Genomic DNA, 15773 nt, shown 5'->3' with positions numbered 1-15773 from the left:
TTATTAGTGGTGGTGTGATCAAAGCATGTATCTATCTGCTTCAACAGCGCGGCTCACATAGTATTAAAATAAAATATAGATCTCGGTCAAAAAAGCGTGCGAAAAATATGATAGGCTGGATCAGACCCACGGCTCTTTGCATATCCTGTTGTTACAGCATGTGCACTGCAATCCAGCCAATGGGGAGCGATCATGTTCCGTGGACAGAGGCGTTTTCTATCGAGATTCAATGGAGGCTGAGAGCCACGAAGTAAGAGGCACTGTCGCCAAAGTCAGAGGAAGTCGCGCAGCATCATCCTGTCATGAGGGTCCAGCAGCATCATCCTGTCATGAGGGTCCAGCAGCATCATCCTGTCGGTCCAGCAGCATCATCCTGTCGCATCATCCTGTCATGAGGGTCCAGCAGCATCATCCTGTCATGAGGGTCCAGCAGCAGCATCATCCTGTCATGAGGGTCCAGCAGCAGCATCATCCTGTCATGAGGGTCCAGCAGCATCATCCTGTCATGAGGGTCCAGCAGCAGCAGCATCATCCTGTCATGAGGGTCCAGCAGCATCATCCTGTCATGAGGGTCCAGCAGCAGCAGCATCATCCTGTCATGAGGGTCCAGCAGCATCATCCTGTCATGAGGGTCCAGCAGCATCATCCTGTCATGAGGGTCCAGCAGCATCATCCTGTCATGAGGGTCCAGCAGCATCATCCTGTCATGAGGGTCCAGCAGCAGCATCATCCTGTCATGAGGGTCCAGCAGCAGCATCATCCTGTCATGAGGGTCCAGCAGCATCATCTTGTCATGAGGGTCCAGCAGCATCATCCTGTCGCATCATCCTGTCATGAGGGTCCAGCAGCAGCATCATCCTGTCATGAGGGTCCAGCAGCAGCATCATCTTGTCATGAGGGTCCAGCAGCATCATCCTGTCATGAGGGTCCAGCAGCAGCATCATCTTGTCATGAGGGTCCAGCAGCAGCATCATCTTGTCATGAGGGTCCAGCAGCATCATCTTGTCATGAGGGTCCAGCAGCAGCAGCATCTTGTCATGCCTGCGTTCCTCTTCCAGTGGGTTTACGCGGCTCCTCTCGGTGCTTCAAGTCGACAGGAGCTGTCCGAGAATCGCAACAAAGTGTTGGGTGTCTCTTCTTACTCAGGAGCAGTGATGGTGGGGGTGGGGTGATATCAAATCCTATTGACAACTGACTCAAATCCGATTTATATTCGAGCTGTCAGTCCGTTTACCTTTAGCAGGGAGGTGGAATCACAGGAGGCGACACGCGCGTCTCCTTTGTTGTCTCGCACTGGCATCAGTGGACCACTCGTCTCCTCTTCTTCGACTTCGCCTCTCCGGCTTTCACCCACATCCCAGTTAAAAAGTTACAGTGCAGAGGCTGAATGTGCGAGATGGATGCGAAAAAAAAAAAATCGATGAAAAAAACCCACTAAAAGATCATCGTCAAGTTTCAATGCCAGTTCCCCTCTTCTCCCATCGATCTCTGCGCGACATATCAGGAAGAGCGGCAACACATGCCAGATACGGATTCCTGCAAACACCTCACATCAACATCCACATCATCATTCAAATAAAATAAAAGCAAGGCCTTGAAGAACCAGGGAGATAACACAAATCCCCTCCACACGACAAACTGTAGCGATGTGTCTGAGTCGGCAGGTCTCCTCCCTCATAACGTCCCCCGGGTGTTCAAACTCGGCCTGAGTTAGTTTTCAGGGCATGTCTGCAGAAAACACCAACTTCTTCATCTGTCGGGAAACAGACGGCGGTCGTCCTCCCGCCCGCAGCTGCACCCGCACCGAGGAGCGGCGAGGATCTGACAGGGGCGGCTGTCCAAGGTGCTGATCTCCCCGTGACGTGGAGACCACGTGCTGATATCCATCTCGGCTGATGGAGGACAAAGACGAGTGACAGCAACGTCGTGTGTGTGTGTGTTCCATGGTGTCAGAAGACCGCAATACAGAGCAAAGATTCTCCAGGATTGGGACAGTTGGTCAATAAAGTGGCTATGAAATGTTGTTGTAGTTTTTTGTGAAACATTGTAATGTTTTGTTAAATGTTGTCATGTTTTGTTGAATGTTGTTGTGTTTTGTTAAATGTAGAAGTGTTTTTTTTAAATGCTGTAATGTTTTGTAAAATGCTGCAGTGTTTTGTTAAGTGTTGTAGTGTTTCGTTAAGTGTTGTAGTGTTTTGTTAAGTGTTGTAGTTTTTTGTTAAATGTTGTAGTGTTTTGTTAAGTGTTGTAGTGTTTTGTTAAGTGTTGTAGTGTTTTGTTAAGTGTTGTAGTGTTTTGTTAAGTGTTGTAGTGTTTTGTTAAGTGTTGTAGTGTTTTGTTAAGTGTTGTAGTGTTGTAGTGTTTTGTTAAGTGTTGTAGTGTTTTGTTAAGTGTTGTAGTGTTTTGTTAAGTGTTGTCGTGTTTTGTTAATGTTGTAGTGTTTTGTTAAGTATTGTCATATTTTGTGAAACGTTGTTGTTTTTTGTAAAATGTTGTTGTTCTTTGTGAAACATTGTTGTGTTTTGTAAAATGTTGTAATGTTTTGTAAAATGTTGTAATGTTTTGTAAAATGTTGTAATGTTTTGTTAAGTGTTGTAGTGTTTTGTAAAATGTTGTAGTGTTTTGTTAAGTGTTGTAGTGCTTTATAAAATGTTGTAATCTTTTGTCAAATGTTGTAGCGTTTTGTCAAATGTTGTAGTGTTTTGTGAAACATTGTTGTTTTTTGTAAAATGTAATGTTTTATTAGATGTTGTAGTGTTTTGTTAAGTGTTGTAATGTTTCCTGAAACGTTGTTTTGTTTGGTCAAATGTTGTAGTGTTTTGTGTAACATTGTTGTTTTTTGTAAAATGTAATGTTTTATTAGATGTTGTAGTGTTTTGTTAAGTGTTGTAGTGTTTCCTGAAACGTTGTTTTGTTTGGTCAAATGTTGTAGTGTTTTGTCAAATGTTGTAATGTTTTGTCAAATGTTGTAGTGTTTTGTTAAGTATTGTAGTGTTTTGTTAAATGTTGCAGTGTTTTGTTAAGTGTTGTAGTGTTTTGTAAAATGTTGTTGTATTTTGTTAAGTGTTGTAGTGTTTCGTGAAACATTGTTGTGCTTTATAAAATGTTGTAATCTTTTGTCAAATGTTGTAGTGTTTTGTTAAATGTTGTAGTGTTTTGTGAAACATTGTTGTGTTTTGTCAAATTTAATGTTTTGTAAAATGTAATGTTTTATTAGTTGTTGTAGTGTTTTGTTAAGTGTTGTAGTGTTTCGTGAAACATTGTTTTGTTTGGTCAAATGTTGTAGTGTTTTGTCAAATGTTGTAATGTTTTGTCAAATGTTGTAGTGTTTTGTTAAGTATTGTAGTGTTTTGTTAAATGTTGTAGTGTTTTGTCAAATGCTATAATACTTTGTCAAATGTTGTAGTGTTTTGTTAAGTGTTGTGGTGTTTTGTTAAATGTTGCAGTGTTTCGTGAAACATTGTTGTGTTTTGTCAAATGTTTTGTCAAATGTTGTAGTGTTTTGTTAAGTGTTGTAGTGTTTTGTTAAGTGTTGTGTTGTTTTGTAAATGTTGTTGTGGAATGAAACATTGTTGTGTTTTGTAAAATGTAGTTAGATTTTTCTTTTTTTTCACTGTAACATGTCAAGGCTCTAACTCATTAATCCAAATCAAACTTGACCAACAACAACAACAAAAGTTATATATGAGCGCTGAGAAAACGAGGAACAGTCTTCATTTGTTTGCTTTATTCACAGATAACTGTTTCATGTTTCAAAATTTCTTTCTCTCTATTTTGGACACATTATTAACAGTTACATTTTCACTTTTCTTTGAATTCCATCCATCATCTACCAGTTTATCCATTTAAGGAAGAAGTGTGTGTGGGGGTGGGGCTGGAGCCGATCCCAGCTGACATTGGGCGAGAGGCGGGGTACACCCTGGACAGGTCGCAGGGCAACATACAGAGAAAGACAACTAACACATTTACATCTACGGACAATTTAGAGTTTCCAATAAATCTAACCTAACCGAACCCCAATCTGCATTTGGGCTGTGGGAGGAAGCCGGAGAACCCGGGGAGAACCCATCCATACACCCACAACCAAAACATTTAATTTTATATTATGATCCAGTCAGTGATATCAGTTGAAGTCAACTGATTACAATAAATCCATAAGAATATGTGACGGAAGAAAAAAATGCCCATGTCTGTGCAGTTTTTTACTCAAATCCAACAAACAGACGTATCTTAGGTAAGAACTTCAAATGTAGGCTAAAATAGTCAAATTATTATACATTTTGTATATTGTGATCATATTTCTTTCTGCCTGTCAATAGCAACTGATTTATATGTATCTCTATCTGTTCATTCTATTGGTAAAACGTACCATCTATGTTATTCTTTCCTTCTACATCTACATACAGATTCATAATTCCCTCACTCTTATTTTCTTTCAAATCAAATTCTCTCTTGTTTTATATTTGTTTCAGTAAAATGTCTTTTGTTGCTGTTTGATATTCACAGCAATTTTTTAGTGCATACATTTTAGTGTATTATGTTTTTTTATATTGTGTTACTTGTTGCAAATAAATATAACCAAATAACTTATATTGAAGCTCCCTCATTAGCAGCGCAAGGACCTTTAATAAATGCTTTTTTTCTAACACTATGATGTCACTCAATTGTTTTGATGAATAGGACACTCATGAGTGGTGGATGAAGTAATACAAACTAATGGATGACAATGTAGTAGTATTAAAACAAAAGTCTTCATAGGACTTATTTTAATATACAACTAATAAATGCTATAAGGGAAACTTGAAGTATGTGTGTGACACAAGGTCTGTTTCTGGTTTGTGGAGAATTGACAACAAGAGACAGCAGGGGACATAAGTCTCTCTGTCTATAATATATACACACATTATATACAGTTATATATGGAGCTTACAAATCCACTGTTTATAAGTTCTAGAGTTATGAAATTAAATGATTTATTTTATCATAAAATAATGCAGATACTGTTCAGGGCTAATTCCAAGTCAATTCCAGACTGTGAATGTGCAACTCTCTTTTTGGGGTTTTCAAGTAAGTGGTTTGCAATGCTTTTTTTTTAGGGTTATAAATGAGAATAATTTAATTCCTTGTTTCTTTACTCATGTCTTCTTTTTTCCCTTTTTCCTTGAGGTGGGTAGATTTAATGGATAAGAAAAATAACATTGGCATATATAAGCTTTTGCTTCCGCCTCACATTGTGATATGTTTATTATTATTATCGTTTTATGATGATGACTGAATACGCACACAAACAAACATCGTCAAGTTAAAGTTCTTTCATATATAGATACATTTTTTGTGCTTTTGGAGATTTTATTTTTATATTTTATTTTTTAGCTCCGCCTCCTCCAAGAGTTGCTAGAAGCAACAGGAAGCGACAACCCCAAAAAGAGTTCAGGCTGGAGGAAGAAGAGAGGAACCCACGCAGACACAGTGGAGGAGGTGTAGAACCGTGCCGCTCGCCTGGGCCTCTTCCTCGTCGGACCCACCGCCGGGCCGAGAGCCTCCATCCGGGCCCCGACCCGCCCCGACACGACCGGGTCTGTGGGAGTCGGACGATACGTGGCACATGGATGAACATGTCCTCCTCGCGGCGCTGAAGTAGACGAGCCGCCGCAGAGAGCCAGCCAGCGGGCGAGGTGAGTCCACACGAGCCCCGCGTCTCCGCCGTCGTTCACATCACACGCGGGGGGAGCGAGTCACGTGTCGGACCCGCCGATGTCTTGTTTTTAATCTAATGTGGCGCTTTATGTGGGAGAAACGCCACTCGCAGGCGGGGGACGTGTCTCCTCCGCCGCGGCGCGTTGCCCTCCGCCACGTCAGTGGACGTGTAGGTGAGGAGGAACTAGTCCCCGTGGCCCGTGGAGCCGCCGCCGCCGCCGCGGCTCTCCTCTCTCCCCTCCCCACTTTAACGAACAAAGGAGCGCCATGGAGGAGCACCACGTGTCGGACGCACAGGGCTGTTCCGTCGGCCCCCGCTCCCTTCTTCTCCGCCTCATCCGCCCACGAGCCTCCAATGTCCGGCGGCGACGCGACGCGACGCGTCTCGATCGAGCAGATAAAAAAAATAAAAAAAAATGAATGAAAAGTGCGGGAGAACGCGCGAGCTTCCGGTCCGCGTGTCAATCAATACTGACAGGCTGCGTCGCGGCCGATCGATGTCTGTCGTGGGCGGGTAGGTTGAACGACCCCGGTGTCTCTAAACCTTCCAGGCGCCGTGTCACGGAGAAGGAACCGGGGGAAGGAAGTTTTCAGGGCGACGAGTCGCGCACAGCCTGACCGCTTCCGGTGGCACCAGGACCACAACAAGCCCCATCATTCATGATCTTTCAACAGGCGGCTGCTGTGAGTCAGTGGGGAAGTTTCTCTTTTGAAGTCGAAATTGGTGTTTTGCCCTGTTGTGAAATCAAGGACACGGTGCAAGCGGCTGTCGGATAAACCAGCCGGATGACATTACTGCAGATAGTGGCTCACTGCTTATCTGCACTTTAGTTTTCGACAATACTGCAAAAGTAAGTAAGTAACTTTCCACAGTTTTAAAACCGAGGCCCTATCTTTCTCTGTCCACAAGTATAGAACAGACTCTGTGGGCCTTTGGGGCTGTGCTGCCTCCCACACCAGTTGCCACACAACCTGCAGAGGAATGTTTCACTCTCAATGAGTTGATGGTAAACTCCTACAATCAGATGCAACTTCACTTTCACGGGTCACTCATTCATCTGGAAACTATGTGTAATGCATGATCGATAGAGCCGACCAAAGAAAATACAAAAAAAATGTGTTTGTATATATATCTATCTATATATAATATGTATATGAATGTATTTAGAATAAAAAAACAAGTTAACATACAAGTTATGACATAATTAGAAAATGAATGCACGTGAGCTATAGTTTAGATAACATTATCTCAACCAGAGATGAAGTCAAATGTTTTTTCTTCTCCCCCATGTTGAATGTGCATGTAGTTAATTGCAGTAGTAACATTAAAGTTCACATGTTGCCTCTACATGAATGAAAGAAAAAGAGGTTTCTATTAAATATGTCAACTCTGCTCAGAAAAATAAGACATTCCACTATGTTTTTTAGGGGGGGGTATCTTATTTTGCAGGGGAGATAGTTTTATTTGCATGTTGAGTTCCCACATGGATGTTGTCGGCCGGATTTTGTTTTTCTAGCAGATAGACAAGAATGCAGACAGATTCTTGTCTGCAGAAACTCTGACTCAACTTTCTTTGCAGAAGAGGAAGAAATGTGGTTTTCTTCAACCATAATAATGCAACAAACGATCTTCTAGAGTTTATATTAAGAACTTAAAAAATTGTGCTTTTGTGTAGGACTTGCACGAGCAAAGATCAAAAGGCCTAAACTTCAAGCTCAGATGATTCTGATAATATTGTTTATCGCAATAACTTCTAGGACAATATTCCGTGACAGGCCTATAAATTATATAATCTAGAGTAAAATAGATGATAGCCCAAGGTTTGCTTTGCAGCATGGATACTGTGTGATTGACAGCTAGCACCGTCCAATGGGGGTAGGTTTCAGCTGTAGGTGGACGTGCAGTGGACGAGCTCTCAGTCAGACCCACCCCCCGCTCCTCCAAATACTTCTGGTTTCAACAAACCAAGATGGCGCTGGCCAAAATACTAAACTCGAGGCTTCATAGTGGCAGTTCACCAACCAATGGGTGATGTCACGGTGGGTTGCCAGTTTATTTTTTTTCTGTTACTATTAAGACAACTGATCAGTGTAAGTTGCATATACACGGATCAGCCACAACATTAAAACCACCAACAGGTAAAGTAAACAGCAGTGATTATTTTTTTGCTATACTGCCACCTGTCAAGGGGCGAGACATGTTAGGAAGCAGGTGAACTGTCAGTGTTTGAAGTTGATTTGTCGGAAGCAGGAAGAACAGGCAAGCCTAACGACCTGAGTGAAATTGACACGGGCCAGATTGCGATTGACTGGGTCAGAGCATCTCAAAAACGGAAGGTCTTGATGGGGTCTACCTGGCATGCAATGTTTTGTACCTACCAAAAGTGGTTCAAAGAATACCAATGGGTAACTTAGGCTCAGTGATGTGTGTGGGTAGACAAGGCTTGCCTGTGTGGTCCTATCCAACAGAGGAGCTACTGTTAACTACCCTGTTAGGCATGTGAGCATCTAAACTTGACCATGGAGCAATGGAAGGTGGCGGCCTGGTGTGACGCATCACGTTTTTCTTCTACATCATGTGGACGACTGTTTGTGTGGAAGAGATGGCACCGGGATGCACCATGGGAAAAAGGCAAGATGGCAGAGCCAGTGTTTTTCTGGGAACACCTGGGGGCTCTCATTCGTCAGCTAATCGGTCACATATATTTTTTTTCCAGTAAGTAGTCGGAAGAATCCAAATGAACATGTAAGTGGAAAAATATTGACATGAACCTACATATTCTAAAGAGTCATTGTATCACAAAACAATGAATGCGAAAACAACCCTTGATCATTGGATGACTATTTATTAAATTATGTAAATTGAGATGAGGAATTGAGAACAGGCTGAGCTGTCTGCCTCTCGTACAGGGGAATTGTACCAAACTGGTCTGACAGATTAGACAGGCTGAGACCTAAACAAAAGGAAGGAGATGAATAATGTCTGGCAGGTGACAGAGGGGATGAGTCAGAGAGAATAGAGGAGCATCGGTACAGAGAGCTGTTTGGTTTGAGTGGTTGATGTTTCCTGTGCTGGTTAAGCAGTGGCCAAAAAAACCTATGTCAAGTAAAATGGCATCCCATTCTGTGAGTGATTTGACCTCTTGGAGGAGGTCAGGTACTTCGTCGAGAGAGCTCTTACGAAGCTATGCTCTGATAGAAACCAGAACAAATGGACATGAAACACTTTGCACTTAGCTGCAACAATAGGTGCCAGAATTGTTCTAATATAAAGATTTTTTTCACCTCGTGTGTTAAAGATGCATCAATCAATATTTTATATTGACATTGAGACAAAAATGACTGTGTGACTGTGACTTTGTATTTTGAAATGGGTTACTTATTAAAGATGAAGCCACAGAGAATTATCACCTGTGAAGATTTATGGAGCATCTTTCAGCCAATTGTTTTGGTTTTCTGGCCCATAACTTCACAGTTAACTGCCCTCATACAGGGACATTTTCTGCCACAGAGGCAGTTGGCTGTTTTTAGCGAAAAAAAGCTCAGACAAACAGGACGTGAAAGCTGCTGTGACTGATGAGTAAAGCTCTCTCCTCGCTCCTGTACCACTCCTTCCCCCCTCTTTTAAACTGATGCTTCCTGTAGCCGAGGCAACACTGAAGAACTTCAGGAATGACGATGCTGTCCAAGGAACAAGCTGAGGCAGATGAGTTGCAAAAGTCCAAATAAATTTCAATGAACAAAACAAAAAGTAGTGATGCTACAGGTGGAATCAGATGCACATTTCAAGGAATTTACAGACTTCATGAAAACATGAGCAGAATAGATTTTTCTATGAAGCCCCCATGAGGTCCTAATGTGCAAATGTCTTTTGGCGACACCGTCTGGGGCAGGCTGCTGGCTGAAAATAGATTTATTCTCTTAAAAACAGATGCACAAGATCTTGTTAAGGAGCATCCATTAATTATGGGTGTGACATATTTGTAGAAGAAATGACAATGAACTTCATCTTCTTAAGTTCAGCCTGCGCACTGTTCCATTTTTATTGCAGATGATCCACCGGTTTCTCTCTCAGCCACGAGTTCATTGAAATACCCGCAAAAAACAGTCACTTTCCCCAACAGCCTCAGTTGTATTTTGCATTTAGCACTAAATAGCAAATGTTAGCATGCTAATATGCGAAAGTAAAATTGGAAACATGGTAAATAGACCTACTAAACATCAGTATGTTAGCATTGTCATTGTGTCATGTCATCTGCCCTATTGTAGTGATCGACATTTGGAATTATAAACTTATATCTTATTTGGACTTAGTCTGCAAATATAACCATTTAGATATCAAGAAATAGTGGAAGAGTGGGAAAACAAACTGAACTAAATAAAATTAAAAAAACAATAAACAATGTTTTACAAAAAGTAGTTTTGTTCATCCCAAATCTGTGAGCTTTGGTGATTATTTGTTCGTCACATTGTTTTGTGTTTTTCATTTTTATTTCATTTTTTAAATCTACCAAATTTATCTCCTACAATAATCAGTTGTGATTTCACAGTTGATTTTTGTTGCGACTCAACTTGCTACTTTGTATGGTTGAGTCGAGGGACCTTTTGATTGACACGTGGAGGTGGTAGTGTGTGTGTTACCATGTAGTGATGTGTATCATATGAGGATATGGTGTCCCACTTATTCCCCTTGTTCATTTTAAGTAGAACAGCTCCAGGCTGTTTGTGTGATTGAATCCACATAATACAGCAATGCATTATCATTATTTTTATTTGTCTATTATTTTACAAGCATTCATAGTTTCTGCATCATCTTTTTGTGTTGTGTATGTGTGTCTCTCAGTCTGTTTCACCTTGGCAATGGCCCACGCCACCAGTATCCAGTACGAGCCAGTGGCAGAGATCGGAGGAGGCGCTTATGGGACTGTTTATAAGGCCCGGGACACGGAGAGTGGGCAGTTTGTCGCTCTGAAGAGCGTCCGTGTCCAGACGGACCAAAATGGCCTGCCGATCTCCACAGTCCGAGAGGTGGCTCTGTTGAAAAGGCTGGAGCAATTTGATCACCCAAACGTAGTCAGGTATATTTTTTGTTTGTTTGTCTGTCTTTGCAGTGTTTCATCCTGTATTGTCTACAATCCACTGTGGGTGACTTATCACGCGATTCACTGTTTTGATTGCATGTGTTAGACTCATGGATGTATGTGCCACCAAGAGGTCGGATCAGGAGACTAAAGTCACTCTGGTATTTGAACATGTGGACCAAGACCTCAAGACATACCTCGAGAGAGCTCCGGCCCCCGGATTATCTCCTGACCGCATTAAAGTGAGAAACAATATCTAAACTGTACAGAACATAAACAATATGGAAATTATGCAATGTTTTTTTATTGAGGCGTAAAATAAACAACTTACATCTTAGCTTGATCTGTTAAAATGTTTAGTATCATATAAAATATATCCGTGTGTTTTATTCAGGACTTGATGAGGCAGTTGCTGTGTGGTCTTGCATTCCTTCACTCTAACCGCGTGATGCACCGAGACCTGAAACCAGAGAATATCCTGGTGACCAGCCAGGGCCAGGTGAAGCTGGCAGACTTCGGACTAGCCCGGATCTACAGCTGCCACATGGCTCTCACTCCTGTGGTAAGGACACGCCTGGGCCATGTAGTCCCAGTAGTTTTTTTGTGTCATGCACTCAGTTCAAAATACAAATCAACCCTTACCCATTGAAAATTTGCCCTAGATACCTAATCTATCATACTGATCTTTTTCTTTTTTTTGCCGACGGTGCTCTTAGATGTTTCAAATTCAGGTTTCAACATTTGTCAGACTGCTGCCAAACATTAACCCTGTGAATACGAAGGTCACAGGACTTTTATGGCAACGTCCACATCAGCTTATTATTTGTTCCTGACATCATAGCATAAATTTGTTGATTATTTCAGTAGGGACATGGTGGCAGTGACTGTGCTTACATGTTAATGTTCATCAGGTAGCTCATGATTACTAGGTTCACTGTCTAAGCTAAGACTTTGCAAGGTTCGCTAGGTAGTTCAAATTTGCTAACAAGAGCACTCAGAGAGCGCAGACCTCCGCCGTGGCTGAGCAATCCCCACCTCACATGCTGCTGCACCCAAAAACGTGCATTCCCATCTCCATCTGACCTACACATTTTTGGAAGAAATGACTCAAAATGTCAGATATTAAGATATGACTCAAAATGTCGAAACCTGTGTTTGATGAAAATGCTCATGCAAATCTGTTCCACAACTTTTTGATTAATCCTGCTGAAAAACAAACACACAAATGAAACCAATCACATTTCCTCCTTGGCATTTAGGTAATTAGCTCTACACACGCACAAACACAGTAGAGCTTGAAATTTGTAATGTAGTAAAATTAAGTAAAAAATTTGCCACTTTGATGGTTAGAAGTCTAGAAATGTAGGTTTTGGAAAATGCTAATGTAAAAATTTTCATCACTAACAAGCCAAAACCTGTATAACCACCACTATAGTTAAATCATTCCCTCTGAAAGTTATTGGGTGCATGTACCTGCATTATAACAACTAGTGTTGATGGACATATCTGTGTCTCTTAGGTGGTGACACTGTGGTATCGGCCTCCCGAGGTTCTGCTACAAACCAGTTATGCCACACCTGTAGATATCTGGAGCACCGGCTGCATCTTCGCTGAGATGTTCCGACGCAAGTGAGTCATCAGAATAATGTTCAGATTAAATGGCCGACGCACTGTGGTGATTAGATCACTGTGTTTGTGTATGTGTGCGTCATTGTTTGAATCCAGTCTTTTTCATGCAGTTTGGTCAAATATTACCACGTACTAGATATCGGTGGTGATATGACTGATTGATGTGAAAAGAAGCAGAGATTTGATTACATATCCTGACCTGAAGGTATCTTAGCAAGGTGGAGGTTTGTGCACACAGAGATTTTTAGTTTCTCAGCGTTTGCCTCACCAAATACGTTTGATTAGCTTTGATTCATTCAACCAAACATTTTGGAGGAAAATACTGCTGTTTTCTTTTATACTGCTCACAAATCCTATGCAATGAGCGTAGGGCACACAAAGTATGGTATGTCCAGCCTCTCATTTGTTGTTCAGTTAAGGTTACTAAAACACTGAGGGTAAGGCTGGCGTAAGCTTAAGGATAGATTATGGCTAAATATGGTTATTTTACTATATCGCTATCAATTGGTTAAATATGGACAAAACTCCTGTGCCATATTGTACTATATATCAGTGTTGACTTTTTCAAGTTAAGTCAAGAGAGTGAAAAACATATTATACATTTGCAATTAACGGCTTGAAAATATGGAAATATTCATAATGTTATGTTGATTAAAACTCATTTCTCTCATTGACTACAGTAGGTACATTAGTGATGTGTCCAGATTTTGACTCTTACAAAGCGCTGCTGACTTTTGCAGAAGTTCTGGATGTTCGGATTGTATTTGTTAATGTATCACATGAGATTATCTATGACTTCAGGGAAAGATATATCACATCATTTAATTAGAGTTCAAAGGTAAGCACATTCCATGGTCCTTAACAGTTTTTTAAGACTTCCCCAAACTGCTGGTACAAACCAAACCAACTGACAACTCATAGACTGAGACTTGCTTTTTTTTTTTTTTTTTTTACAATTTCAAAAGTCAGAGTCAGTGAATTTCAAGGCAGTAGTATTTGGTGAGGGAGTTGCCTGAGACTTTTTGCTACGTCTTGCTGATCAGCTCAGTGATACACAGTAGCTCCATCTACTGGTAAAAAGGACACATTGCATGATGACGTTGGTCAGTCTGGGTAAAGATATTCATGTCTCAAAATAAAGTCTTTGTCTGTTTAGACCATTGTTCTGTGGGGATTCAGAAGTGGACCAACTTGGGAAGATTTTGGAGTGAGTTACAAACACTTCCCATCACATTTATTTGAGCAGGTGATTCTATCTGTACCTATTTCATTGAAAATGAATGTCATTTCAGAGTTATTGGCTTGCCACCAGAGGACGAGTGGCCGACTGATGTTACACTCTCGAGAAAAAACTTCCCCTCGTTCATGCCTCGCCCGATTGCTGAATTTGTCTCAGAGATAAATGAGCAGGGGGCACAACTATTGATGGTAAGATTTGCTTCAGATTTTGATTTGAAAATTACAGTGAAGATCTATCCTGCCCGGTAACTGATGCACTTTCACTTGTAAACAGAGTTAAGATCAGGACAGTAATAGACAAGTAAGATCAGACTCCAGAATAATTGTCTTTGCTCAAAGTCTGGTGATATTCAACACAAACCACAATAATCTCCTAACTTCTGAAAATCATCTGATTAATCTAGGGGCCAGAGCAGGTTTAAAGTATTATTTCTGTTCCATTTACAAAGTGCAGATAAAATTGAAAATTAGACCTAAAATTATTGCTTTTCTTATGGATTAATATGTAGTTTACCAGTGTCTGTAAAAAAAACAAAAAAAAACAATGACCAATGACATTCTGTCTCCATGTGATATAATCCGGAAAAAATAGGTTTTATAAGCGCAAAATAATAGAAAGACACTATCAGGCAAAAGTATATTGAAATAACAAGGCCTGAATTAAAATGAACCATAATGACCAAATGAAGATAAGGAGTTATATTAGTTCATTTTTGTGACTATCCAGTGTTTTCTATTGCTTTGACAATTTTCAACCAGTAACTGCCTCGAGTTTCTGCTGGTTGCCTGGCAACTGGTACAGATGAATGAGTCTGGCACATAAACAGACAAAGTGCCATTTTATTTAACTTTTTATTTTGTATGGATTAAACAAACACGATATGTTATGTTATTACATATTTATAAATTAGATTTTGAAGGTGCTCATCAGTGGATTTTTTTTATCACCTTTGGACAGAGCCAGCTGTTTGCCCTGTTTCCAGTGTTTTATGCTTCATATGAACTGTGCAGACAAACGAGCAGTATCAACCTCCTTGCCTAAGGCTTGGCAAGAGAGTGATAAAGGTGTTTCTCAAAATGTGAAACTAATACTTTGAAACCTGGAGTTTGACAGTGACACAGGACTGACATCTTCCAATTGTTTCCTACGCAGAACATGCTGACCTTTGACCCCTTGAAACGAATATCCGCCCTGAATGCACTAGAACATCCATATTTCCGAGACGAGGAGACACTGACCCAGACAAAGAGATGAAGTGATACAGTGAAATACGCGAGAGGTAACAGTGTCTAAGTTTAGACCTGACCTGACCATAAAGGATTTCAATTTCATTCATTGCATTGCCTTTCAAGATATCTAGGTTATGCTTTGGGATTTTATTTTCTTACTTCTGCGTCAAAAAGGATTAAAGCCTGAGAAATGGGATAAAAAAATGAAGAAGAGTGAACTTAACAATCACTGGATTGCTTTCCAACATGTAAATGTCACAGTTAATGATGTTAACATGTCATGTCTTCAAGGACAGTACCAGTGTTTTTGATGTTTGGATTCTGTATCATTCTCATCAGCAGGGACTCTTCAACAGAAACGTCTCATCTCTTCTCAAATGTGGCTCTTGTTACTTTTGTACAGTGTTTAGACAGAAGGAAGCGGAAATGTTGCCTGTTCTTGTTACAGGCTGAACAAAGTCTGACACGAGTGCCACCTCAGGGGGTCAAAACAGGCAAAGCAGTTGTTGGTGAATTTACTGTATTTCTGGCAGAAATGGTGAAAATCTGTGTGAAAATTATGAAACTTAACTCTATTGAAATCATGAAAAAAAGGCAACAATAGTCTGATGTAGCAGAACAAAAACGCACAAGAAAGACATGTATTAAAAAATACTGGTATTGCTCTTAAATGCTGATATAGTAAAAGTTTCTTTTATTGGATCACTGAACGGTTGGATCTCATTTTATGTTTAACCTTTTTTTCCCCCGTTGGTAAAACCATCTGAAATCAACGAGCGCTGCACCTACAGTTTTAATCACATTTAGGCTTTATTTGTGTGTTATTATTATACAGATCGAAGTCTATATGAAATTAATAAATGTGATTCTATAAAAACTGAACTGCCTGAAAAATTT

At 40.6% G+C, this 15773-nt stretch overlaps 1 protein-coding gene across 1 annotated transcript; it reads left to right on the top strand.

Moving 5' to 3' along the window:
• Window positions 1-5412: 5412 nt before the first annotated feature.
• cdk4 (cyclin-dependent kinase 4) lies at window positions 5413-15758 on the top strand. The gene is made up of 8 exons (XM_035631448.2): window positions 5413-5675; window positions 10541-10775; window positions 10885-11020; window positions 11173-11340; window positions 12298-12407; window positions 13564-13614; window positions 13700-13835; window positions 14800-15758. The coding sequence occupies exons 2-8, from the start codon at window positions 10558-10560 to the stop codon at window positions 14899-14901; spliced, it is 921 nt and encodes a 306-aa protein (XP_035487341.1). The 5' UTR covers window positions 5413-5675; window positions 10541-10557; the 3' UTR covers window positions 14902-15758.
• Window positions 15759-15773: the final 15 nt, after the last annotated feature.

Source organism: Scophthalmus maximus, chromosome 6 (assembly GCF_022379125.1).
Source record: "Scophthalmus maximus strain ysfricsl-2021 chromosome 6, ASM2237912v1, whole genome shotgun sequence".
Classification (NCBI taxonomy): domain Eukaryota; kingdom Metazoa; phylum Chordata; class Actinopteri; order Pleuronectiformes; family Scophthalmidae; genus Scophthalmus; species Scophthalmus maximus.
The sequence above is the reverse complement of the archived record's forward strand: the minus strand, read 5'-3'. Positions and strand labels throughout refer to the sequence as shown.